The following is a 25,372-nucleotide window of genomic DNA, read 5'->3' on the forward strand; positions in this document are numbered from 1 at the left end:
CCATACTGGTCTGAGCCACTATCCTCTCTCCCGAAAATGACTGCATTGCTTCGAATTTGTCTCCCTGCTTCCACTGCTCTCTCTTCTCCACCAGCAGCCACACTGATCTTTTAAAACCTCCAACCCTCCAATGCCTCCGGGGAAAAGCCATGGTCCTTACAAGGCCCTGCAGGACCTAATGCCCACCACCTCCCTGCCTCACCTCCCGCCTCCCTTCCCCTCACTTCTACTCCACCTGCAGCCACTGCCATGATGTCATATGAACATACCTCAGGGCCTTGGCACTTACTGCTCCCTCTCCCTAAACACTGCCTGGCTCATACCCTGACTTCCGGTCTCTGCTCAAATCTCACTTTATCAGAAAGCCTTCTCTGGCCACATGATATTAAATGGCAACCTCCCTCCACCCCAGGCAATTCCTAGGCTCCTCCCCCTGCTTTGCCCACCACCTTCCTACCTGCTAATAGCATATGCTCGCTTGTTTAATCCATCTCCCCCACTGGAATCTGTTCTGCTTACAACTGCATCCCTAGTGCCGAGAACAATGCCCACAATATTTGTGGAATAAATGCTCTCTTTTAGACCTTTTAACAATCTTACTCCATTCCCACTTCAGAAAGAAACGGGCTCAGAGGGTGTAAGTAACTGGCTCAAGGTCATGTGGCAAGTAAGTGGCTGGTGAGGATGTGAATCAAAGTCTGACTCTTGAGCCCTGTGTTGTATCTTTCCGTTTTCCAAGGCAGTCAGAAATACAAGTTTTTATAGAGAACGTCCAAATTTCTAAGTATTAGAAATGTTTCAAACTCCGGGCAGGTCAAAGGAAGCAGATCCCCACAGGCCGGGTGTGGTCCAGAGACTACCCAACAGAAGCCCCTGCCGGGGGTGGGGTCGGCTGGGGGGTTGGGGGGGGCGCCAACTCTTCTTCGCTGGGTTTTCGGAGGTGATTCAAGGAGATCATCCAGTAAAAACGCAGCCCAGGGCCCCACACGAAGTAACTGATGAACTACCCCCTGACGAAACCAAACGTCAGTCCTCTGGCCAGAGAGAGGGCGGGACGCTCCACAATCCCGGCCACACTGGTCAGGGACAGCAGTCGCTAAAACCGGGGGTACACATGCTGCGGGGGGGATGTGGCTCTGACCCCCCAGGGCCCAGGAGGGCCGCAGCTCGGAAGCCACACAGCCCAGACACAGTCCTGTCACCGCCACCAGCGCCTGGGGCTACCTGATGCGGCAGACGCCCTCCCACCGCCAGGAGCCCTCCAAGGCTCTGGAACAACCGGTCCTCTGGGGGCTCATCACTCGCCTTATCTAAAACGTGGATTGGTTCTGCTAAATCCTGAAACGCTAGAATGAGGAACATTTTGTGAAATCCAGGAGGTGGGGGGCTGGAACCCACAGAAGCACGAATCCCTGCTTCACGCCACGGGAAATTAGCCTTCTGGCTTTTCTCAAACCAAGATGCGCTCGAGGCTAAAACACAACTTAAAAATATCAGATACGCTGGCGAGTGGGTCCGTGAGGACGTTAAGGTAGCAAGAAGATTTCGAGGCCCATGTCAGGGAGCGGGGCCCTCTGTGGCTGTCTAGTGGACGACGGGCCTGTCCCACCCACACCAGGTGCTGACGGCGCAACAGCCTGGCCCCAGGCCCCCACTCGAGGAGCAAGACGCAGAGCCGCCGCGGCGCAGTGGGGCCACGTTCGTCCCACTCCACACCTGCCTCCCCTCCCCCCGTGGCTCCCCAGGAGGCAGGTCCCCAGCCCCGATCTCACTGTTGCCAGGACAAGAGTGGACACTTTAAGGATGGACACCAGAAGCCCGACCCCAGGACAAGACGTAGCTGGTCTCTCTCTGTGTGTCTTTCTCGCTCTGTGTTTGTGTGTCTGTCTCTCTGTGTGAAGGCTGTGTGACTTCCCTCTCCCCCACCAACCTCTCGTGAGAACAGGGCGCAGGGGTGAGATTACTCTCTGCCTCACCCTCGGGGCCAAAGGCGTGGGCAGAGGTCAGCGAGGAGGGCCACTCAAGAAGACAAGAAACAGCTGAGCTTATGAAAGGACAGCACTCCCGAGTCCCAAGTTCTGGGGCTCCCAGGGGAGAAGTCTGTGACTCTCATGGTAATGGGTGGTTCTTCCTTCCAAGACCTCAAGGGCAGAAGGTCACCCACATGGGGAAAGACTCCAGCATGAAGAAGAAACATCATCCCCTGGTCATGGTGACCCTGGGTGTTGGGTTTAAGTAGAAGGAAAGGCAGAGAGAAGGGGCTCTTCTGTCCTGCACATCCCCCCAGGAGCTACATGGAAAACCACCCAGCGTCCACCCGCACCATGCTCCCCAGGGTGCCCCAGATGAAGAGGACCTGGCCCCCTGGCCCTCACTGAGGCCTTCGGATGCTTCTCTGACCTAGAATCAACTCTGCACAGTCAGCCGTGGGCTCTCCCTCCTCACCTCTGACGGGGACTGGGGACAGCCCTCTGTTCCCTGAATAAGGACAGGCCAGCCTATCTAATAGAATGTGGTTTAAAGGAAGCACTGGCCTCTGCCACAGCCTGTCATCCCTCCATCCCCCCCGGCGTCCTCCTTCAACCATGGCCCCCTCCCTGGGAAGTTAATTCTGAGTGTGAGATCCAGAGCAGCTCAGAATTCTGTCGTTTGTACCTGGTGACAGGTATGTGCTGCGCGGATTTCCTGTCGGCCCGCTGTTGCCAGGCCGCAGTTGGGGCACTTAGCAACCCTCGAGGTCCCCAACTACACCCTGGAGTATGGCCACATGCGAATAAAGAAAAACGACGCCAGTTCTCCAGACCTCTGGGCTCCCTGCTCTACCCTAACAAGCCCCTGGAGCTGGGGAGGCTGGAGAGAGACCCCAAGTCCCCCCTCATGGCCCCATATCACAGGCAGATGCCGGGGACTGCCTACAAAGTGAGACAGGCGCTCAGCAGAACCAAAGTGCCCCGTGCCCGCCAGGGCCACCGTCCCCAAGCCTCAGCTCCCCGAGGCCCTCAGAGTGGTTGGGCCTGCAGGCAGGAGACTGGAGTCAGGGAGGCTGCTGCAGCCAGGTGACCGGAATCTGAGACCTCCATCCCACTTCTCTTCACCACGCAGACAAGCCCACCTCGGTGCCCAAGCCGAAGCGGAAGCCTGCGCGCCAAGGCCCGGGGCTGCTTTGCACCTTCCTGGGGGACGAGGGCTGGCGGCCCACCTGTCGGGAGTCGCCTGCCTTTATCAGCAGGACGTTGGTCATCTTGGCGAAGGAGAGTACGACCTCCCAGGTGACAGGGGCAAGCAAAACAGAAGCAGAGGACCCGGGATGGGATCCCCTCAGCCCGTCTGAGGAAGGGGAGGAGGCCCGGAGAGGAGACCCCCGTCCCACTGGAGGCCGCCCAGCCACCAGGGCAGGCCCTCCCCTCGGCGCACACGCCACTTCCTCCCCAGGCAGCTTGGAAACAAGATAAATACACGCCGACAAAATACAAAGTGAGACATGAACGTGGATTGGTTCTGCGATACTGAGCATTTTTTGAATTGGGAATTTTTTACAAAGACATTTAAACACTGTGAGCGGCCACAGTGGCACTGACCTCAGACAACTCCTCACACGGAAGCCACAACCAAACCAGCTTCTAGGACTTTCTGCAGCCCTTTCTAGCATTTTCCCGTCTACGATCTCATTTTTATTCTCACCAGAAGTCCTCACAGGAGGACAGCGAAATGGGACTGCTGACCGCTCCTCCTCCTCTGCACTCAGCCGGCCTTCCCGGGATGTCAAGTCCGCCCCGCTGCCCAGGGAGGGAGCAAGCTGGGTCTCATCCTACCTGTGGCCCTTCCTTCAGCCAGTGTCCCCAGGGCAGGAGCCACGAAAGGGCTTCACGTTATTTAGACTCATCTCAGTGTTCTTACTTCAAATGATTTCCAGACAACTCCATGACAATGGTATTATCTTTAATCTCACTTTTGCAGAAAACTGAAGACCAGACAGGCAGAGTACCAACATCACACGGTGAGGAGGTGGGAAAGCCGGGTCTCACTGTTGCCCAGAAAATGCTGGAGGAAGCGATGGACGCAAATCCCAGGTCCAAGCTCACCAGCGGGACTTGCCTCTGGTGCAGGCTTCAGACCCTGGAGTGGGTCCCAGGGAGAGGCGTGCGCACAGGACGGTGGGTGTGTGCAAGGATCTCAGGCCTCGGTCCTCACTGGCAAGGAAAGGCACCTGCTGCTCGGGGCTGACCCAACGCTCACCCAGTGCCTTTCTGTGTGGTCTTAAAGATCAGGCTTGGGTATGGGGTTTTTTTTGGAGTGATGAACACGTTTTGGAACTAGAGGTGGTTGCCTGCACAGCATCGGGAAGGTACTCAGTGGCACCCTTTCATATGGTTAACTCGACGTTATAAGAATTTCACCTCCATAAAAGGAAAAAAGGAAAAAAAGCAAACATGGAAGGTTCTAAAACCTTTTTTAGCTGAGAACACAATTTATCATGATGTAGTTTTTAAAATTATTTTTAAAAGAAACACCCAAAGGATGGGAGGTTTGGGTGGTCTCTTCTAGACTTCTCCCTATCTTCAGATTTTTATCCAACAACAACAGTCCGACAGGAGACAGCCCAGGCGCCTCGCGGGCACAGGCACTGGGCAGAACACCCTCTGCATTCGGCCCCCACAGTCACCACATGACGCAGGCGTCCACACTCAAAGATCTGCTTCTTAGCTGCTATTCTTAACAGCTATCTATGAGAATAAAGTGTTACTTCTATAATCAGGATAACATGGTGAGGACACTCTCAAAACACAGAAGAAGAACAAAAAAGACTTGCAGGAATAATCCTCTATCGGTGTTTTTTTCTTGATACTTGTCTGCGTTTACCAAATACCGTACAACGTGTGCTAAAAAATACAAACCTCTCCCAAGCCTCAGCCTACCTGGCTGTGACTTGAGCCAAACGAGGAAGCAGCAGGAAAGAGCTCACAGGATGCTACTACCTCTGTGGGACCACCGCCCCGCCACTGGGCTTTCCAAACAGGCATTTTTGGAGGGGCAGCAGGGTTCCATATCAAAGAAGCATTTCTCAGTAAACAAGGGAAATTTAACTGCCTAAGTGCATTCTCGTTCATTGCTGGGAGGAGTGTAAATCCTTTGCACCTCTACGAGAGACGATGTGGTAATATTTCTCAACAATGTACGTGCGTGGTTTCTCAAAAAATGAGAACTACTACCTAGACCTACCACATGACCCAGCAATTCTACGTCTGCGTATATACCCCGAAGAATCGAGAGCAGAGAGTCAAACAGGTCCCTGCCTACCCGTGTTCACGGCAGCACGATTCACCACAGCTGGGAGGCGGACACAACCCAAGTGTGCATCCACAAATGCAGGCAATGGAGTATTATTGCACCTTGGAAAGGAAGTCCCGCCACGTGCTGTACCACAGGTGAACTCCGAAGACATTGTGCGAAGCACAAGAAGCCAGCTGCAGAAGGACGTGATTCCATTGACATGAAGTTCCGAGGAAAGGGAAACTCAGAGATAGAAAGTAGGGTGGTGGTGGCCAGGGCCAGAGGAAAGGAGGATGGGGGCTAGTGTTTCGTGGCCACAGAGTTTCAGTCTGAGATGATGGAAAAAATCCTGGAAATGAACAGCGGTGAAGGTTGCACACGATACCGTGAACTGAATGCCACTGAACCGTACACTCAGGAGCCCAGTTAAAGAAACGTTACTTCTCGATCGTGGAATACAACACAGTCATTAACAAGGATGAGGCGGTATCATGTCACCTTAGAGCCGTCTCAAAGACAGCAGGTGAAAGATCTGGGGCAGAAGAGGGGGTATACTACTTGCATGCGTGTGCAAAGTCTGTGTCCCAGATTTGGAAGTAACTGGAATCCTGAAAGTGTCCACAAGACATGACAGTGGCGGTCTGAGGGGCGGCCAAGTGGATGGCCATGCAGGGAACCTTACTTTCCACGGTATAACCTTTTTCACACCTTCATAATTTTATACCATGTACACTGTAAGCTACTTAAAAATTAACTTCAAGACATTGAAGATAATGTCCAACCTCTGCTTCTTGCTATTATAGAGGAGACTTGCACCAGACCAACACTTCAGCCAGGACCAACCATAAACGCTGGATAAGACAGCTATCTGAGGACCATGGGAAACCACGCAGGGAGCTAGGACGAGAAGGGACAAGGTCTCTGAGGGCAGGGAAACACATTTCAGTGAGCCCGACACACTCGGCCATGTTTTGCCCTTGAGGCCAGGTTCAGAGGCCGGCCAGAGAGCAAGGCTATACGCTTTCAAGGGGCCGGAGAGACAAAGATCGGTGAGCAAGGATTCCAAGGCAGAGCAGAGGGATGAGGTTCTAGAGAGGAGAGAACCTTTCTCTCCACACACCCCCTCGACATGTCTGCCGACCCCCAAGCTACAGGAGGCGAGAGAGACCAAGAACTCAAGCAGAAAGTGACAGCTGAGAGGCTAAAATCGAAGGGGAGTGTGGGCAGTCTCCTAGCGCTGGGAATTCAGGGTCCCTCAAGAGGGGGACCAGCCTTTGAGTTAAAACCCCCGAAGGACTATTTCCTAAGAGGAGGCACAAGAGAAACCAGCTCTCAGACTAAAACCCAGCCCTAAATCTTCTCGACCCCACAGTGGATCAAGGTGAACTGAAGAGAAGTAAATCCTCTCTGGAGACACACATCCACTGGAGCCGCTACTATTCTCCGTACACGACATTCAGCCTTTAATTTATCCAGCATTTTTTTTTTTAAAAGGCCAGGATGTCATGAGATGGCAAAAGTCAATAGGGCAAAACCAAAAGCCAATAGGGAAAAGCAGACCCATTGGTACATCAGATACTGCAGTTGTTAGAGCCTTTAAAAATGTTTCATATGTTCCAAAGAATAGATGACAACATGGAGAACTTAACCAGAGTACTGGAATCTGTTTTGTTTTGTTTTTAAATCAAGTGGAAATTCTAGAAGTGAAAAAATAGTGAAATTAAGGATTCCACAGATGAACTCAAGCATTGATTTAACAAAGCAGGTAAGAGGATTAGTAACGTGGAAGTTAGGTCAGTAAAAATATCCAGTCTGAAGCCCAGAAAGTAAAAAAAAAAAAAAGGAAAAAAAGGCAGGGGAGATTCAGGAAAAAAGAACAACAACAAAAACAGATTTATGGAACATGGTAAAAATGTCTAATAAGGACATCTAGAGTCCTGGAAGGAAAGGATGGAATGAAGCAGAAGGATACTGGCTGAAAATTTCAAAACTGATGAAAGACATCAAACCATCAATTCAAAGAGCTCTTCAGATACCAGGCAGAGTAACTGCAAAGAGAAGTGCTACGCACACCATTATGAAACCGTGGACACCAAAGACAAACTATAAGAGCAACCAGAGGAAAAACTACTCATTTCTTTAAAAGGAGCAGCAGTATGTCTGACAGCTGGAATTTCAACAAAAATAGTAGAAGCCACAGGATCTCAGGAGACGCCTTCAAAGGGCTCAGAGTAAAGCAGAGTCAACCTAGAATTCTCCCTCCGACAACAAGTGAACTTCAAAACTGAAAGCACAATAAACATATTTCCAGGCAATTAGAAATGGAGAGAATTTACCACCAACAGACCTTCATGAAAAGTGACACTGAAGGGAATTCTTCAAGAAGATGGAAGGACAGAAATGAAGGAATAGAGAGCATCTGAGAGGGCAGACGGGAGCAAGTGTACGCATTGGCTATTCGCTGTGGAAGACTGCAAACATACCGTCTTATGGGGCTTCAAATATATGTTAACATACATTACAATCGCCCGAAAGTCTGGGGGAGAGGGAATTGAGCATTGTGAGGTCCTGCACTGTGACCGAAAAGGTAAAAGTACTGACTTGGGGTAGATGCAAATGCATCATGATTGACACGTATCGACATTATTTCATTGTTGAAAGATATTTTGATGCATTTTGCAAAATACGTGTTGTCCTTAAATGCATCAAAATCATTAAAAAATGCAAGGTCAAAAATCAAGTTCCGACAAATTTCAAAGGACTGAAATCGTACAGAGTATGTTCTCCGACTGCAGAAGTAAACTAAAAATCAATAATGAAAAGATGACCTTAAAAATTCCCTGGATGTTTGCAAATTAATTAATGTACACTCAACCTGTGGATCAAAGATAACTCGATGGAAATTAGGACATATCAAAATTTATAGAAGAAAGCAAAAAAGCAAGTGATGAGGGAAATCCATAGCATCGGGTGCATGTTTTAGAAAAGAAAAATGCTAAAATTAGCTAAATTCCATCTCGAGAAGGTAAAAAAAGAACATGATGTTAACCCTGAAGAAAGTAAAAGAAAATCAAAGTCAAAAACAACGAATTATGGAAGTGTACAAAGAGAGCAACAAAAAGGTGGTTCACTGAAAAGGCTCAAACATTAATAAACCTCAGCAAGACAGATTAAGGACAAATAAACAGAAGGCACAAACTACCAATACCAGTAATGAAAAAGGAACATTGCTGGGGCGCCTGGGTGGCTCAGTCGTTAAGCATCTGCCTTCAGCTCAGGTCATGATCCCAGGGTCCTGGGATCGAGCCCCGCATCGGGCTCCCTGCTCGGCGGGAAGCCTGCTTCTCCCTCTCCCACTCCCCCAGCTTGTGTTCCCTCGCTCGCTGTGTCTCTGTCAAATAAATAAATAAAAATCTTTAAAAAAAGAAAAATAAAAAGGAATATTGCCACAAATCCCACAAACAAGATAAAAAGAGGATAAACATGTAAAAAAATGTGACATTTATATGAAATGGATAAGTTCCTGAAAAAACAAAAACGTTCTATAACTTATACAAAAAAACCAAAAAACCAAAAACCTTGTACTTGTGAAGGAAACTGAATCTCATAAAGAAAACTCCTGAGCCCTGGGGCCTCACTAGAGAGTCCATCTAATCCTGTAAAGAACCTGTGTGTTCTTCAAGCTCTCCCAGGTTAGAAAAAGGAAGCACTTCTCAAATTAGTTCCTAAGTCCAGCACAACCACGATGCCCAAACCTGCCAAGGACGTGGAAAGAAAGTAAAAATGCAAGCAGATCTCCCTCACGCACACAGTCACCAGAGTCCTAAGGAAAACACGAGCAAACTACAGGGCACAGTGGTGCTGGTGGGCTGCAGAATTCCGCCCCTCCTGTTGGTAACAGGGCTTTTCTCCTTTCCAAAGGGATTCACTCATATTATCCCATTTTCGTCAAAGGTTTTATTCTCAGGTACACTTTACACATAGGGAAACTGAGTGAGGCCCAAAGAGGTGAAGACGCTGTCCCAAGGTCACACTCAGGCTAGAGCTGGGCGAGACAAATGCATTCCACGTGGTGGGTATTTACAGGCACCTGCGGTGTCCCAGCTCGGCCCGGGGATGTACATTTGTGCCTCTCCTGCCCCCAGCACCTCCCTTCTGCCTCCCTGGACCTCTCGCTCCTGGAGCCAGTCCGCTCTGCTGCTGCGGCCCTGGGCAGGCAGCACGGTGGAGCCGCAGGGTGCCCCGGACAGGGTGCAGCGCCCCCTGGCGGCGACGTGGCACACGGGCGTCCTGGAGCACACCGCAGGGGCCCTCTCCGCCAGGATGGGGTCTCCTGACGCTGACCCTGCCCGGAGGGGGCATCAGAAAATGCCCAAGCCCTGTGTGGCCCGTGCACTGCAGCCTGATCATCAGCATGTCCAAGCGCTACAGTCTACGAAGCTCTTCCGCCTGTGTTTCTACCTGCAGGGAACCCCACAAGCCAAGTTCAGTACTCCTGCTTTGCAGACGAGGAAAGCAAGGCTGGGAGAGGTGGGCAGCTTGTCTAAATTATCTATGCAGACAATAAGAGATCCAGGGGCGACGCAGGACCTTCCCCAGCACTGCAGGAGGCCCCTACCCCAAGCATTGTCGATGTGACAGGAGATGTCCTGGGTTATGCCAATTATATGCTGTGAGACAGACAAGGTTGACAGGGATGCTGAAAACTGCACAAATACTAGAGAAAAAAAGAACTCCTGACCTAGCTGAGCAGGGACACAGGCATTTTTTAACGTAGAGAACCCAGAGGGATGCCTCCACAGTGGGAGACGTGAGATGCAAAGAGAAACAAGACAGCATAAAAAAACAGAAACTGAAGAACACCTTTCAAGAGACTCTATAAAGCAAGTAAAGTGGGATTCTTTACATACATTCAAGCAGGAGCAGCTCCTGGGTAACCACGGGATACAGGGATGGGGAAAAGGAGACAAATACAATGAGCCGCTAAGATTGAACTTGGCCCTTTGTGGCAACGGAGGCTGGGGAGTTTCCCCTTCTAAAACCTGCTTTCTGAAGAAGCTGGATCCAAGGCCCAGCTCAGAAGCTTCTAGCTCTCCTTGGTAAACAGAGAAAACACATCCTCAGGACTCAGCAAATGACTCAGTGTGACCCTTTGAAGAGCACCGTCTAGAGAAGGTGAGGCCTGCCAATGGGGCTCCTTGGCAGCCTTCTAGAGTGGCCCCCAAAACTATGGCTCTGTCCACCTGAGTGGGTCTGTGAAAACAGCACTTTCAGTGAATCCAGAGCCAAGAGCAGCACCTGAACCCAAAATGACATGGTTCCCAGCACAGAGAATCCTGTATTTTCAGCCTATTGAGTTTGTTTGTTAGGGGGAAATAAACCTATGGATAACAGGAAGTTGGCAGATGTAATTTCTACAGACCTTTGAAAGGCATTTGAGATGAATCCAAACCAGAAACTATTTAAAAGACTGAATCACATGAGAACTGGGTGGATTGGGCTGGAATAAAGCCAGTAAACAGCAGGGACAGTACGCACTTCTCTCCGTGGAAAAATGTAAACAGCGGGGTCCCCGGGGTTTGGGCTGGTTTTACTTCTTCATCAATGACTTAGAAGGAGAAGGAAGTAGGAACCTGCCCCGAGCGTGAAGGAAGCAGGAACTTGCCCCGAGCGTGAAGGAAACTTAGCGCCCTGGGTGGAGGGGAATGGACTGGGGGTCCTCACCGGGAAGGCCCCCGCTACGGCTGGGCCCACCGTGGCTGCAGAGACCCAGCGCCGGGCCCGTGGCAGGTGCGCAGGGCCAGCGGGCCGCAGAACCAGAAAGGTGGGCAGAGGAGGGTGGACCTGAAGTGATGCCCGCGGGGAAAAAGCATTCAAAATAAACACACAGAACTTTTTAGCCTGAGAGAGGAACACAGGGAGTTATTGGTGACTGCTTGGATCAGCGTAGTTCTTTAAAAAGTTTTAAATTACAGGGGAAAATAAAACAAAACAAAACAGAAGGAGGGGAGGTTTAGGTCAAGCACAGAGGAAGAGAGAGGAGGGAGTTTCCGGCGAGAGAAACTCCCTGAAGTCAGGAGGAGCCCTCTGAGGGCGAGAGGCCCAGCAGGCAGCCAACACCTGACCCTGGCAGTGAACTCCAAACCCGGGGGGGCTGCCGCACTGGCCCCCACACCCCCAGCCCCTCTCTAGCCACGGCTCCCGGCCCCGGGCCCAGACTGCCCTGGGGCCACCCTGAAAGAGCCTCACCTGCTGCTGGCTCTGCTCCTCCAGGTTCATCTTCACCTCCAGCGACTGGCGGGCCTCCAGGAAGGCCTTGCGGTGCTTGCGGTCCGCCATGTAGTAGGACATGATGCCCACGGTGATGGCGCACAGGTAGAGGAAGACGTTGGCCAGGATCTGTGCCCCGAGGAGGAGAGAAAAGGACAATGAGGAAGGCACGTGCTCAGGAGGAGGGATGGAGAAGGGGGGCACAAGGTGGTAACGAAAATCAAACCCCGGGCTGCCTGGTGTCCAGGGAGGGCCCCAGTGAGCCTCTGCCCTCGATGGGGTATTTAGGTCCCTGGAGCAGACCCTGCCCCACTTACCACGGGCGGGTGAGGCCCGCGCCTGGAAGGCTGGTTGAGTTGAGGGGCTGTTCTCCCCTCTTGCTTCACACCACAGCTAAACTGGCCAATCCCGTCCATCTGTGTGGCCTGAGCAGTCCCTCTGCTACCCAATTCATTCATTCGTTCACTCACTCACTTATTTGTTCAACCACCACTTACTGAGGACCTATTAGTTACCCTTAGCTGCTGTGCTGATTAGCGGGGCAGGAGAGCGTACAAATCCCAGACCCACTAGCCAGGAGTGTATGAAAGCTGCAGGTTGTGTGGAAGGTCCCAGGGGCCATGCAGCAGTCCTGCGCTGACCCGAGTCATCACACTGCCTTACACGTGGTGCAGGGATTCACACGCACCCCCTCAGCCAACCCACCTGCCAGTACCAGTACCCGGGTCCCACGAGGAAGCTACGGGAAGGGGAAAGGGCAGCTGTGGGGACCAGACATCTGTTTTGCAAGCTCGGTACAGTGGCACAAAGGCCTTCTTGGGCACTGAGGGTCTGTTCCTCCATCCTTAGCCTCCTGGAGGCTCCCCTAGCTGTCTATAGTCCCCAGCCGGCTTCCACAGGCTGCTGGGACCACAGACCTGACTGCCTCCTGCCACAGGTAACCTTGGATATGGACCCGAACATCCAAACCACATCTGATTTCCTGGTGCTTGTGGCTAATGGCCACAGTCTTTGACCCTGACTGGGTCCCATTTGGGGCTGGACCAGGTTCTAGCTTCTCCCGCTTCTCCAGCTCCTATGAGGCCCATTTCCAGGCCCGGCCCCTCCCATTCCCGGAGGCCAGCTCACACCCTCCCCACCTTGGTTCCCTAAGGTCCCACCAGGGGAGGCCAGACCCCTCCTCTGAAGGGTGTGGTTTAGGCAGAAGTTTGTAGTTGAGATGTGGGTAGGGAGGCAGAAGAGTTCTTCATTTCTAGACCTACAGAAAGAAAATGTTCTCCTAGAAAAGTATAATATTTTCTGAATAGGTGAAAAATGCAGGGAAGTCAATTTTAGATCTTCGAACAAGATGGTTTAATAGACAATAAGAGAGGTTAACTCTGACGTGAATTTTCTGGGGACTCTCAGTTACACCATATTCTTCTCTAATTCTGTGTAATCAGGGCTGATCAGTGCTGACCCACCGCCCCCAGCAGAAAGTTCCCGCAGGCCTGGGCACTCAGCAAAGGCCCGCTGAATAATGAATTTGTTAGTAGGTGAGGCGTGTCTTGATACTGGTCATCGAATGCAGATTTCACAAGCTCCTTTGATGGCTGGTTCCAGCAACTAACACCTCATTGTGTTCTCGGGTCTGGGTAGCCCCGACTGCCTACACCATTCATGCGGCAAGTGGGCGACTTCAAAATCCCATGGGACATCTCTTGCACTTCTGCTTGGGCATGATAGGCCATTCCCACCTGAGCGGTCAGTATCCGCATGGCCTCAGGCCACTTATTAAATACCGGATAGTCCAAAGAGCTGCCAATTTATGTTGAGTCGAAGCAAATCACACAGACCACACTGAGTCTGAAAGCCAGTCTTGGCCTGAGGTCCAGGAACTTCTACCAGCCCAGAGGCCACCTCCCTTTGGGGACTGTATAGCCTTGGAAATCTGCCCGGCCCCAAGTTCATGGTATAGGAAGCTAGTCGACAAGGTCAGGGTGTACCTCACGCATCCTCACTGAGCAGTTGCACTTTGCCAAAGCTCACGTGGGGTCCAGATATAGCAGTCACCAAGGCCGAGGGTCTCCGGCCTTATGGGCTCTGGGTCCTGGAGGGCAAGGGAATAGCTGCACATTGAGGAGTCGCATGTCTGGGCCCCATACCTACCAGTGTCCACGACTCCCAACCAGAGGCTCCCGACGAGGCAAGCTGCCCTGGGGCCACAGGCCCATCTCTGGCCCTGGCCACAACCAGCCTGGGCTGCCACACCAGGCCAGGGACAGAGCTTCACGCTCAGGGGTCTCCTTACCCCACAACAGGCCGTGCCTGACCACCTGGTGGGGTGGACGGAACAGACTCTGTAAAGTGTAGAGCGCTAAGACTGTGTCAGGCTTCCTGCTGTCATGATCCACCAGGCTGCCCGCCTAAGAAAACCACACCTGCTCTGCAGACAGCCAGAGAGCAACTACAGTGGGAAAGCTTCCAACCAACCTCCACCAAAAACGGTTATCCAAGGAGAACAGGATTCAGGTTCGGCTTGCACCTGGAGACCATTTCTATGGGGCAGCACTCCCTTCCTTGAACTCTGCCTATTTCAAAATAAGCTCCCCTTTCGCTTTCTACTTGGAGGTGCAGAAAACAGGTGCAGGAGGCGGCCTGGCCTGTGGCGCTGCCCCTCACTGGATGGGCAACCTGGTAGATCAGTAATTTCTCTGAGCCCCTCCTTCACCATCTGTGAGCTGAGAGCTAACTCCTCTCGAAAGTCCCTGCAGTCCTGACCCCTCACTTCAGAGGGTGAAGGTTGGGCCTGGAGAGGACCCCTTGGAAAGGCTGGAGGGAAGGCAAGGATGGGTCGGTCACACTGCCTCCTGTCCCCTGAGCACCCCAAATTACAGAGGGCGTTGCCCACCCCTTCCTGACCTGCGCTCTCAGCTCACGTGTGCAGGGACGTGGAGCCAAATGGCCACTACTGGGTCACATGCTAGAGACTCATGTGGGTCCTATAGGTCCCTCCCATGCCAGGGAATTCTCCCTCTGCCTCCCAGAGAGCTTATTCCTTTCTAGAGAATTCTCCCAGGAGCCCCAGGCTGTGGGATTCTCAGAGCTCCCTTAATTCTCTAAACTTGCCTCGACTAAAGAAAGGGTCCTCAGGGTTGCTGTTGCTCTGTTCCTGCCCAACCCCTCTGTTCCACGCAGCCATAGCTCCACAGCTTGGAAGGAGCTCAGCAATCCCCCGGTGCCAGGCAGCAAGCGGCGGGAGGATTAGCCAGGGCCCTACAGGTGACTCTCCGCCTCCAAGTCCAGGGCACAAATCCGATCGGGCGATGCTGCTAAGCCAAGGAGACCTCCATCCAGGAAGCCAGGGTCCACTAGCGGGGAGGAAGGTTTGGGAGCGAGGAGTTGCTCTGCTCATGGGAGAGGCTCTCAACATGCAAAACACACAGCAACACAGCCACCTGGGTGATGGTCGCCTGGCTGGCTCCACCCCTGGGGGGACTCAGGTGATGGGGGGGTGGGCAGTGGTCTCCAATGCTCCCGGCCGACCCCAAACCCACTATGTGGCCTGATGTGAGGCCAGGGCCAGGAAACTCTCCTCCCAGCCTTAGCTCCTTGCCTGGGATATCACCTCACATCGCATTAGGTCCTGGACACAGGCACATGCTTGACCTGCCTCATCTTGTTTAATCCACTCAAGACCGGCCGTGTTGTTCCGATTTTACAGGAGAAGGAACGGAGACGGAGCGAGGGCTCAGAGCCAGGGGACAGGGTTGCTCCCACGCTCATCTCTTCTATTCCATGACGCAGAGCCCCATCCTGCAAGCACCCCGGCCTACTTACATACGGTAACCCCACCTCCCCCCAGAAAGGATATGGGACATTTTGAAAACTAAAACTGCCACCCAGATACCTGCCGTCTCGCGGGAGCCGTTCACATTTATATCCCGAAAGCAAGCGGTACATGCACAGGTGCGCACAGCGGCGTACGTAACAGCCGTACCTCTGAGCTCTTAAAATGCAGACATTCCCCGTTTCACATTTATAAACATGTCTCACTTAGCAGAATGGATGTGCTCCTCGATATGTGAAAAAAACGAGTTTCACTCCTCGCACGGCGAGCCCTGCACGGTGCCGGCCCCGAGGAGTCCACGGTGACTGAGACGCTGTCCCTGCCCCCAGGGCCACCGCAGGCGGGAGGCGGCCCAGGTCCAGGGAGGACACGGTGGGGTAAGCAGGGAGGCTGTCGTTTCTCTAAAACACATCCGTGAGTCCTGCTTCCCGCTACAGGTTAAGAATTGTAGACCCAGGGACAACGTGAACCCTGGCGAGAGTCTGAACTGTGTCTCTCATGTGACTGGGACAAATGGGTGTCTTCATGCTGCGCCCTGAGCTCTGCTGTCCTAGAGTAAGTTCCTGGGGCTCCCCCCACCCAGGGTAGCGGGGGAGGGTCTCTCTTCTCCCTCCAGGGCTGCCTTCCCTGTACCCCCCCCCCAGCTACACCTGGCCCACCTGGCCCACCTGGCAGGCCCCTCCTCCTCCCCAAGAGCCCCGCTCAGCCCCCCATTTCCCCCCGCGGGCCCCTGCCTCCTTCCCCTCCCCCGTGCTCCCCAGACCCACCTGAGGCAGTGCAACCACGTCACAACTCGCCCCTCACCCCGACCCCTTCAGCCTCTGGTCAGCAGAGGAGCAGACCAGAAACCATCCCAGACCTGACCTCCCAGCCTCATGATCTCCCTGGGACCCAGCCCTCAAGTCAATATCGCCTCCGCTGCACCCCAACTCTTTCCCACCCCAGCCTCTGAACAGAGGAACGAGGCTCGGTCACTTTGCTGGGGACTGTGCAGGCCAGGACAGCTGGGGAGACCGTCCCCTGCAGGAAACATCCAGAGGATAAGGCTGAGCCTGCAAAGAGCACAGAGGCCGGATGGGTGGCAGTCACACTGGTCAGGGAGGTGTCACACTGGGTCAGGGAGGTGTCGCACAGCTTCAAGACGACGCAGGTCTCAGAAACAAAGACTGGCTCGGACACTGCACTCAGCGACCCCCGAGCACGGCAGCATGGCAGGAAGGCTTCTCCTCTCCACCACTGTCCACAGTGACTGCCTGGGGGGCGCGCTCCAACGGCAGGGTTCGCACACAGGACACCTGCCCTGGGGAAGCAGCTCCGAAGGCCAGCAGGAGCCCTGATGCGTGGCCCCTGGCTCCTTGGGGGACTCAGGTGGGGGGCCGTGGTGCCACCGTGAGCCTGTTCCCCTGGATGCCCCACACCAGGCTTCAGTCTCGGGGTGACTCCCCCCGCCACAATGAGCCTGAGAAGCCCTGCTCTGGGGTGCCACCAAAGTCACCTCTTCTTACCCCAGTGGCCGCCTTTCTCCAGTGAGAGAGACTGGGCAGCAGTCTCACTGCAAAAGAACTGTTTTTTTGTTTTTTTTTTTAAACACGAGATTTTTAAAATAATGAGGAGAATGAATGAATCTCCCAAGTGGGTAACCATTCAGACGACAGCTTCATCTAACCCATGACAGCCAGATGAAGTGTTTGTAATACCCCAGCTCAGACACACAGTCGTGAGAAAATTCCTTTACAAAACCCTTCCCCTTGGAATCTGATGAATCACAGTATCCTGTACATTTCTAACAGTCCACGGGGACACGGGACCGCTCGAAGCAGGGCTTTAAAAAAGAAGTCATCCCATCGGAGGAGGGCTGGTGCCTCCCCTGCCTAGGCCGACCCCTCCCCATAGGCTCAGTCCGGCCTGGGGATTCCAGAACACTCCAGAACTGGGGAGAAGAAACCCAGAGAGAGAAAGTCGCGCTGGGACGTCAACGTCCTTGTCAGCCGCCCTCAGAGACCCCGGGATGCTCTGTGTCAGGGGAAGACCACGTCGGAGCCTCTGTTCATTAAAACAAACTTAGATGTTTTGGAAAAAACAAACAAACAAAAGTCTCCAAGGAGCCGCGGGGCAGGAAGGAGCGAGGGAGCAGCGTATCTGCTGGCAACCAGCCTCCCCAACCCCAGGAAGCCGGGCCAGAGCCTGCAGCCGCCCCACACGGTGCCCAGGGGCGCCCCCCTCCGGAGCTCTCTGCAGACTGCAGCTGGTCCTCATCAGTCAGGGCCCTGCTATATCCCCTCCTCCCAGAGGCCTGCCCTGAGCACCCCCCTTACTCTCTGTAACATTTTCCTGTTTAAGACCCTGCAGAGAAGTCTCTGCACTTCGCATTCCCCCATCCTTTTCTTGTTTGTCCGTTTACTCTGTTTACTTCACGAGAAAGCCAGCTCCCAGGGGACACGTCCTGAGTGACTCTGGGAAATTGGCGCCTACTGGCGGTACCAGTAACCAGCAAACAGAGTTTGCTCAGAGCCTCCACGTTCATGGTCCTGCCTACTTGTCACAACAAGTGAAGTTCGTATTCTCACTTTGTGGGAGAGACTTGAATCCGGAGACACGAGGCTACAAGGCTGTGATCTCCTGACAGTGCTCACACTGGAGCTCAGATCTCCTTCCTCTTTTGTACCCCCTACAAGCACAGGGTTCGAGTTTCAAGACGCTAATAAAAACCTGCCCCCAACCCAGGGGACTGAACATCAGAAGGCAGCCTGGCCAGACTATACGGCCCGGGGGGCAGGTCCCTGCTGGCCTCGCCCCCAACCAGCAAGCACAGTACCTGAGCATGAGTCCAGGCTTTCCCTACGTTACTTAGCTGAGTTGTGACGAGGCTCAGCAGAGGCTGGGTGAAGTCCAAGGCGCTGGGGGCCCATGGGGAGCACAGAACCCAGAAAGGACCTGAAGCATCTACACAGGTGGGGAGGTCTGCAGACAACGGCGGGCGGGGGGCTCTCTCATGCTACCCTGCAGCTAACTCTAGCATCTCTGTGCCAGGAGATGTCTGGGGTCTCCAGCAAATACAACCCTACTCAGCACAATTCAAGATTCGAGCTTCAGGGTACCACTGAGCTGCCCTTCCAAGCTCGGCATCTGTCAAGTTTCCACCATGTGCCTCAAAACAAGAGGACCTCTAGAAGCTTCCGACTTGTTTTATAGCTTGGGCACGCCTCTGCTAAAAGACGCTCAATGTCCACCCTCGTCCAAAACAAAGACAACTTCTAGAATAGGCACCCAGCCAACCTGACATGTTACATGAGGTCCCTCATGATCTGCTGCGTTGCCAGAATGGCTTCTCAGGTTGTGCACTGCACAACCCCAGGGGCACCACTCTGCAGACTCTGACCTGATGGCTCCCCCACAGGTGTGGAACATGGCAGTCCTGACAACTGGGTTCTAGTGTCACTCGTTTCATCTACCTGGCTGGACCTCTCGCCAATCCTCTAAGAAGATGTGCTATGTCAGGGCTCTACAGCTCTAACCAGAACATCCTGCCTTTGCTCTGGCCTGTGGAGGGCCATACGTGATGATCCTCCGATGTAACCCAGGTCAAACACCCAGCACATACCTGTTATGGTTACGATCCCAAGACCCAGCTCCAACACTACCACCCCCATCCCCCAAACAGAACTATTCATTCATTCATTCATTCATTCAAGATTTAGTGAATGCCCATCCCGTGCCAGGGAGCTGCTTGACATGTAGCAGTGAATAGGGCAGAAAAAGTCCCTGCTGTCAGTGGATGTTCTGGTAACAGTAGATACAAAAGAAACATAATTCAACAACAAGAGTATCAGAGCTCAGCAGGGAATAAAGATGATAAAGTGACGGTAGCTGCTTTAGATCAGAAGGTGAGGGAGACGGCTGGCCCCCATTCTTCACTCCCCTGGACAAGTGTCCTACGGCCACACCCTGGCCACTGCCTCACTGAGACTCTTCCCTCCTGCTGACTCTGACCGCGGGATCTGCTTTGGCCCAAATGGATGTCAGCACGTATGACATGAGTGAATGTTGAGATATGCCCGCACGTCCTCTTCCGCTGTTGCCATGAGAACAATATGCACCAAGACGTGCAGTGATACAGAACGAGGGACCCGTGGGGGCCCCGTAAAACCCAAGCTACACCTGGAGCCCAAGCCAGCTGAACCCAGCCCAAAGCAGCCACCCCCCGGCCACACCATGCATGTGCAAGTGAGGAACATGTCGCTGCGTGCCACTCAGGGGCGGGTTGGTGGTTAGGACAGGTGTCCCTGAAGCAGGAGCACTGAAGCTGAGATGTGAATAGCAAAAAAGACCCAGCCATGGGAAGACTCAGAAGAAAAAGCATCCTGGCTGGAGAATATATGCCTCTTTTCCAGGGGACACCCCCACCGTACCTTCTGATGCTTCTCCCCGCCCGGGACACAGCAAGCCCCCAAGGGCAGGGGCATCTGCGAGTGGAGGCCAGGGATGCTGCTGAACATCCCACAATGCACACAGCAGTCCCCACAATAAATACCCAGCCCCAAGTGTCAACAGACCCGAGGTCAGGAAACCTGGGCTAGAACAATGCCTTCTTCCTTTCTGATTCCTGAGGATTCACGTGAAAATTTCCTTAACCTTTTTTACTGCACAATAATGAACTCTGAGGACAAAGACGTGAGCAAGCAGACGTTTATGTCAGTCACAGGCCTTGGGGCTAAAAGGAAAATGTTACTGATACTCATTGAACATAAGGACACGATATCTTGATAAACCCACGCATGATGGAAAGAAGGCCCATGTCACTGGGGGAGGGTAATAAAGACCAGAGGAGGTCATCCTGTCTGTCTTTCTGTAGGAGGAGACACAGGAATGAACATCTCACACCTAACATTTTATACTGACCCAGGGATTATTCACTTGAAGTCTGGGGACTAGGATAGGGGGAGTCAGTGAACCCCTAAAATTAGGGGCAAATGTTTCACCCTTTTCTGGGGGAGCAAGTCCATTGCTCTCACAGATTCTCAAAAGGGTCTGTTAGCCCAGATGCTTAAGAACCACAGAACTCAATCAAAAGCTTCCCCCGCCTCCTCCAGAGTCTTTGCTATAGAGACAGAAAACATCTGGTCACAGCATTCGGTGTTTCCTCTTATTGATGTGACCCCATTACTTAGTCACATTGGTCTTTTTCTCCAGGCCAAATAATTCCGATTTTACTTAAAGAACCTATTTTAAAACATTTAATCATGTTTGGCTTCAGATCCTTTTTTAAAAAACTCAACCCCACTGATGTCTCAGTGAACGGTGGGGCCCCATGCTGGGTCCTTGACAGTAAGAAAAAAAAAATGACCTCAAGAGCTTAACTCTAGCAGGGATAAAGAAGCTACTGGAAAGAGAGGAAGCACAGACTGACTCTGATGGAGAAAAGGGTAGGTCAGCAAAGGCCCCTACAAGGGAATAAAACTTGATCTGGCAAACTTGGTTGTGGGCTTTCACACACACAACACTGAGCTTTTACAGACGTTTTAATATATGGACTCTGGATGGTAAAGAACATTTAAGCCAATTTCTGATGACCAATGTTAAATGAAAAAAAAGGCAAGAAATAATTATACGTTCATGGGAGTAAGCAGAATGACCACAGGGCTCCACGGTGCCTGCTCTGGTCTTGTTACCTCTGAGCAATACCAGCTGCATTTAATGCATAGATGCTGACTTTCTGGAACTGTCTTTGAATGAACTCGAGAACAAATGTACAGGAATATGAGCACATAATTTGCAGACAGAAGATTTTTAGAATTCCGGAAACAGAACCATCACATAAACCCAGCACATGGAAATGTGCAGGGAGATCCCCAATCACACAAAAACATCAGTCTTTGCCCCATGGAAGAGAGCAAGCTCTTAGGATTCCAGAACTTCCTGCCTCTCAATTCAGAATGACTCAGATCTTGAGAGTGAAACTTTCTGCAGCTTCTCAAGCTGCAGAAACCAGCCATGGCTCCTTCTCCTTGGGGACCCCATCCCCTGCTCTACCACTGTGCTTCCTAGGTGTTCCTCAGGGGTCCTTCTTCCCTGCAGCCCCTCAGAGCCTGTCCAGGGACAGCCGGGATGGTTTTCTAAGTCACTGGTTTCAACACAGCCCTTCAGGGCTTACTACTCAGTTGCTATTTCTCCAGCTCAGTGCTTCTGAGCCAAGTGCGTTGGCATTCCCAGGGGACCAGGTGAAGCATGGGAGACTCTTGGGTCCCACCTGCCTGCTGAGGCCCAGGAATCTGCATTGCACACTCTCTACCTCTGGGCGCGTCTCTTCTACAAATCACTGTTCAAATATGAAAGCAAAGCCGAGATCCTCCCACTTTCCTGGTTCTGTAAACCAAACTCCAAACATACATGACTGCTTCCCATCACCTCCCTGGGCCCATCACCTATTTTTCTTCTGTCTGCTGACTCTCCAATGTTCACTGCTCACGCCAAGAGACCGCACCTCCTCACTGCCCTTCCCCGTCTGACCAGCATCTCTACGTTCAAAGCCACACCCATGGAGAGGCTTTCCATCTGCAAATGCCGGTTCAATGGTCCTGCCTTCAGTCCTTGCCATGGGTTTTTGCAGGGACCGTGCACCCCAGATAACTAGAACCCAGCACCCAACACCGTGTACACCCCAGGAAACCTTTGCTGAATGCCTGAACCCACACTAGCCCATTCTCCCTGTTGGGTGGGTGGTCCTTTGTGCAGCTCCAGTGGGTCATTCATCCCATCTGGTCTCTCTGGGTCTTCCTTCCTCGTCCCCCCTCCCCCAGGACTGGGCATAGACTTCTCCGGGGCCCCTCTCTGGTCCTGCCGATCCACCCCCTGGTAACACAGGAATCTTCCAAAATTGTCTTTTTGCAAGTGCTACCTCCTGATCAAAACACATCAGTAGCTTCCAACCATCTAAAAGGTAAAAATTCAAAATCCTCATTTGGGCACTCAAAGTCCTACCTACTTTGGCCCCAATCAATTTTTCTAAATATCCATCCCACCCCCCCCACCCCCGCACCCAAGTCCCTGATGTAACATACCTGCTCTAGCCAAGCTGACTTCCCCGATGTGTTACCCACCAGGCACATCTGGCCTCAGCACAGGCTGTGGCCCACATTCGAGAGCTCTCAAACTTTCCCACTAAAGCATCTGGGAGGAAGCCTCCCATCTGACCTTGCTAGGGCATGTGGACCTGGCATTCTAGTCCAGAAAAGCCCCCCTTCGTGTTACTACCTTTAAATGTTTGCCTTTCAGTAAAACAGACGTGTCTGCCCATTATGTTATACGCACCAGCGGGGCAGAGACAAGATCTGTTCTGATCACCACCATGTCCCAGGCACTCAACAAACCCCGGGCACATACGAGGTGCTCAATGTCTGCCGGGCACAGGGACGAATAGACAGGGGGATGAAGGGAGAAGAGAAAGGCTGCCTCCACAGCTAAGACCCTGAGGCTTCAAATACAGCAGGCAAACACCCCCTACGTGCCCCGATGTGAGAAGCACCCCATGTGAAATGCCCCCCATGCCCCCCACCCCTTCCACCCTTCCCTTAAAATCTAGCTAAGCGTTGCCTCCTCCACAGAGCCTTCCTTGGGAGCCCCATGCCTGAGCAACCACACTCTCCCCTACGTTTCTTGAAGAGGAAATACCTGCAAGATAAATTATTGGGAGGAAAAAAAAAGGTTTAAATATGCAGCCACACTCTGATCTCACAGAACGAGATAGACAGGGCAGGAGCAGAAACACCGAAACGTCAGCAGTGGTTATCTTGTGGGGGTGGGGCGGGGCTGTGGATTTAGGACAACTTCTCTTGTCCTCTTTTGCCGTATAATCTTTCTATCGTGAATCTCTTTGTGAAGAGAAAATAAAGACCACGCGCCCATTGGAAGGTCCACTCACTTGGAACACCCTGACCACCAGCAGAGCTGGGGACCGTTTGGGACAGAGGCTCCTCGTCACGGACACGCCCTCCTTGCCCTAGGAACGCCCTCCATAAACACCCCGTGGACAGCAGCTCCGCCCCAGAGCCTCCGCATCCGGTCCATGAGCCCCCTGAGCATCTCCTCTCTGTGCACCTGTTTCTACGGGACACGCTTCGCCTCCCACCGGATCTTTCGAACGATCAGCTGGGAAGAGAAATCTTCCGACGGTCCTCCCACAAGACATGGGCACAGAATCCAATGGCCTCACCCTCTGCCCTCCTGCTCTGCTTTGTGAAATGCAGGAATTGGGAACCGCAGGGTCACGGCCCCCAGGAATGAAGGGAGAAGATGCTCTGCCTGCCCCGAGATCAGTGCGCAGCTTTCTGCCAAGCCAGTCATTTGTCCCTCATCGTTTGGTGCCAACGTTTACCAAGGATGCATTCTCATTATCAGCAGAACCGGTTCAGGCTGTCCCCACAGAATCACCATCTCACTCAGATGAGCCTTCCCTTAGGGACCAGGGTGAGTCCGGCTGACAAGGTGACTATAATCGGTTCGGAGGGTGCCACGTCAGCTGATGGACACAGCACCGCCACCGGCCACGGGGGCTCTGCCAGACCATCGCCATCAACCTGACCATCCCTCGCAAATGACGCCACACGACTCACTTGTTGGGCTGATCTCCTCTGCAACCACCCAGTTTCCTTCCTCTTGCCCTCAAACGCTCTTCCACCTGCGGGAGCCACCATCCAATCCTCCCCCTCAGAGACTGGCCACTGCCACGGACCCGGCGGGGATTTTTCCCAGCCTGGGAACCCACATTTTCCAGGCTTCCAAAAGAGTTCTAAAACCAGCCCCCCGCTTCCTGAGAAGTTCCTGACTTTTACTATATTTCCATTGGGTTTTGCCTAATTTTCCCACTTATCGGCCTTATGCTTTTGACACCCAAGAGTCCCGATCGGGGCGCTCTCGGGCCAAGAGTGGGACGCAAGCCCGTCGTTGGTGCTGCCATCTCAGCCCCCCGTGGCTGCCGCACCTCTCCCAGCTCACCACCTGGGCACCACGCTCCCGTGGCATCCTCCTCTGCGGGCCCCCGATGACCATCTGCCCCCCCCCCTTCCTTCCCTCCGTGAGGCACCGCTCGGGGCCAGTACCATGGCGGTTAGACATGGAGCTTGAATCCTGCCCCTGTCGCCGGGGGCTGTGACCTGTGCAAGTCACCGCCGCTAAGCTGGCTCCCTTTTCTGTGACACGAGAATAAACGGTCCTGCCTCAGGGTGGGTTGGGATAATTGGATGAGACGATAGGAGTCAAGCACCCCACCTCATGCCATGCTGGACAAAGGCTCAGGAAAGGTCAGCTATTGTGATTAGGCACACTAAATCCCCAGCGTTGCCACTGAACTTTATTCCCAGTTTTCCAGCTTCCTGAGTCCCCTTGAGTGTCTTTTCATCACCTGGCAGGGTAGGAGTATCAGTGGTTCCCAAACCTGTCTGTCCTTGTATGCCCAGGCTCCAGCCAGGGTAGGACCAGGAAGCTGTATTCTGAATGAATCGCACCCAGGGGATCCCAGTGCGGCCTGTCCTACTTGGGAACCACTAGACTGAAGTATAATCTTACTGCTGCATTTTATTATCTAAATGCAACTTCATGGGGCGCCGGTGGGGGCTCAGTCAGTTAAGTGTCCGACTCTTTTTTTTTTTTTTTAAAGATTTTTATTTATTTATATGAGAGAGAGAATGAGAGACAGAGAGCACGAGAGGGAAGAGGGTCAGAGGGAGAAGCAGACTCCCTGCCGAGCAGGGAGCCCAATGCAGGACTCGATCCAGGGACTCCAGGATCATGACCTGAGCCGAAGGCAGTCGCTTAACCAACTGAGCCACCCAGGCGCCCAAGTGTCCGACTCTTGATCTCAGCTCAGGTCTTGATCTCAGGATTGAGAGTCTAAGCTCCTTGTTGGGCTCCACCCTGGGTGTGGGGCCTACTTCAGAAAAAATACAAAATAAAAAAATAAATGCAACTTCATGGCCCTTAGCCTTGTCCTATAAGGTTCACCCTGAG

The 25,372-nt window shown here is 52.8% G+C and overlaps 1 protein-coding gene across 3 annotated transcripts in view; it reads right to left on the reverse strand.

Moving 5' to 3' along the window:
• Positions 1-25,372, reverse strand: part of ADCY3 (adenylate cyclase 3) — a 78,611-nt gene that overhangs the window by 30,906 nt on the left and 22,333 nt on the right. For all 3 annotated transcript variants that reach the window (XM_032391480.1, XM_032391478.1, XM_032391479.1), the window contains exon 3: positions 11,521-11,670. In XM_032391480.1, the coding sequence (XP_032247371.1) occupies positions 11,521-11,670 (150 nt within the window). The remainder of the gene's footprint in view (positions 1-11,520; positions 11,671-25,372) is intronic.

The sequence above is a fragment of the Phoca vitulina genome, unplaced genomic scaffold (genome assembly GCF_004348235.1).
Source record: "Phoca vitulina isolate PV1807 unplaced genomic scaffold, GSC_HSeal_1.0 scaffold63, whole genome shotgun sequence".
In the NCBI taxonomy this organism is placed as follows: Eukaryota; Metazoa; Chordata; class Mammalia; order Carnivora; family Phocidae; genus Phoca; species Phoca vitulina.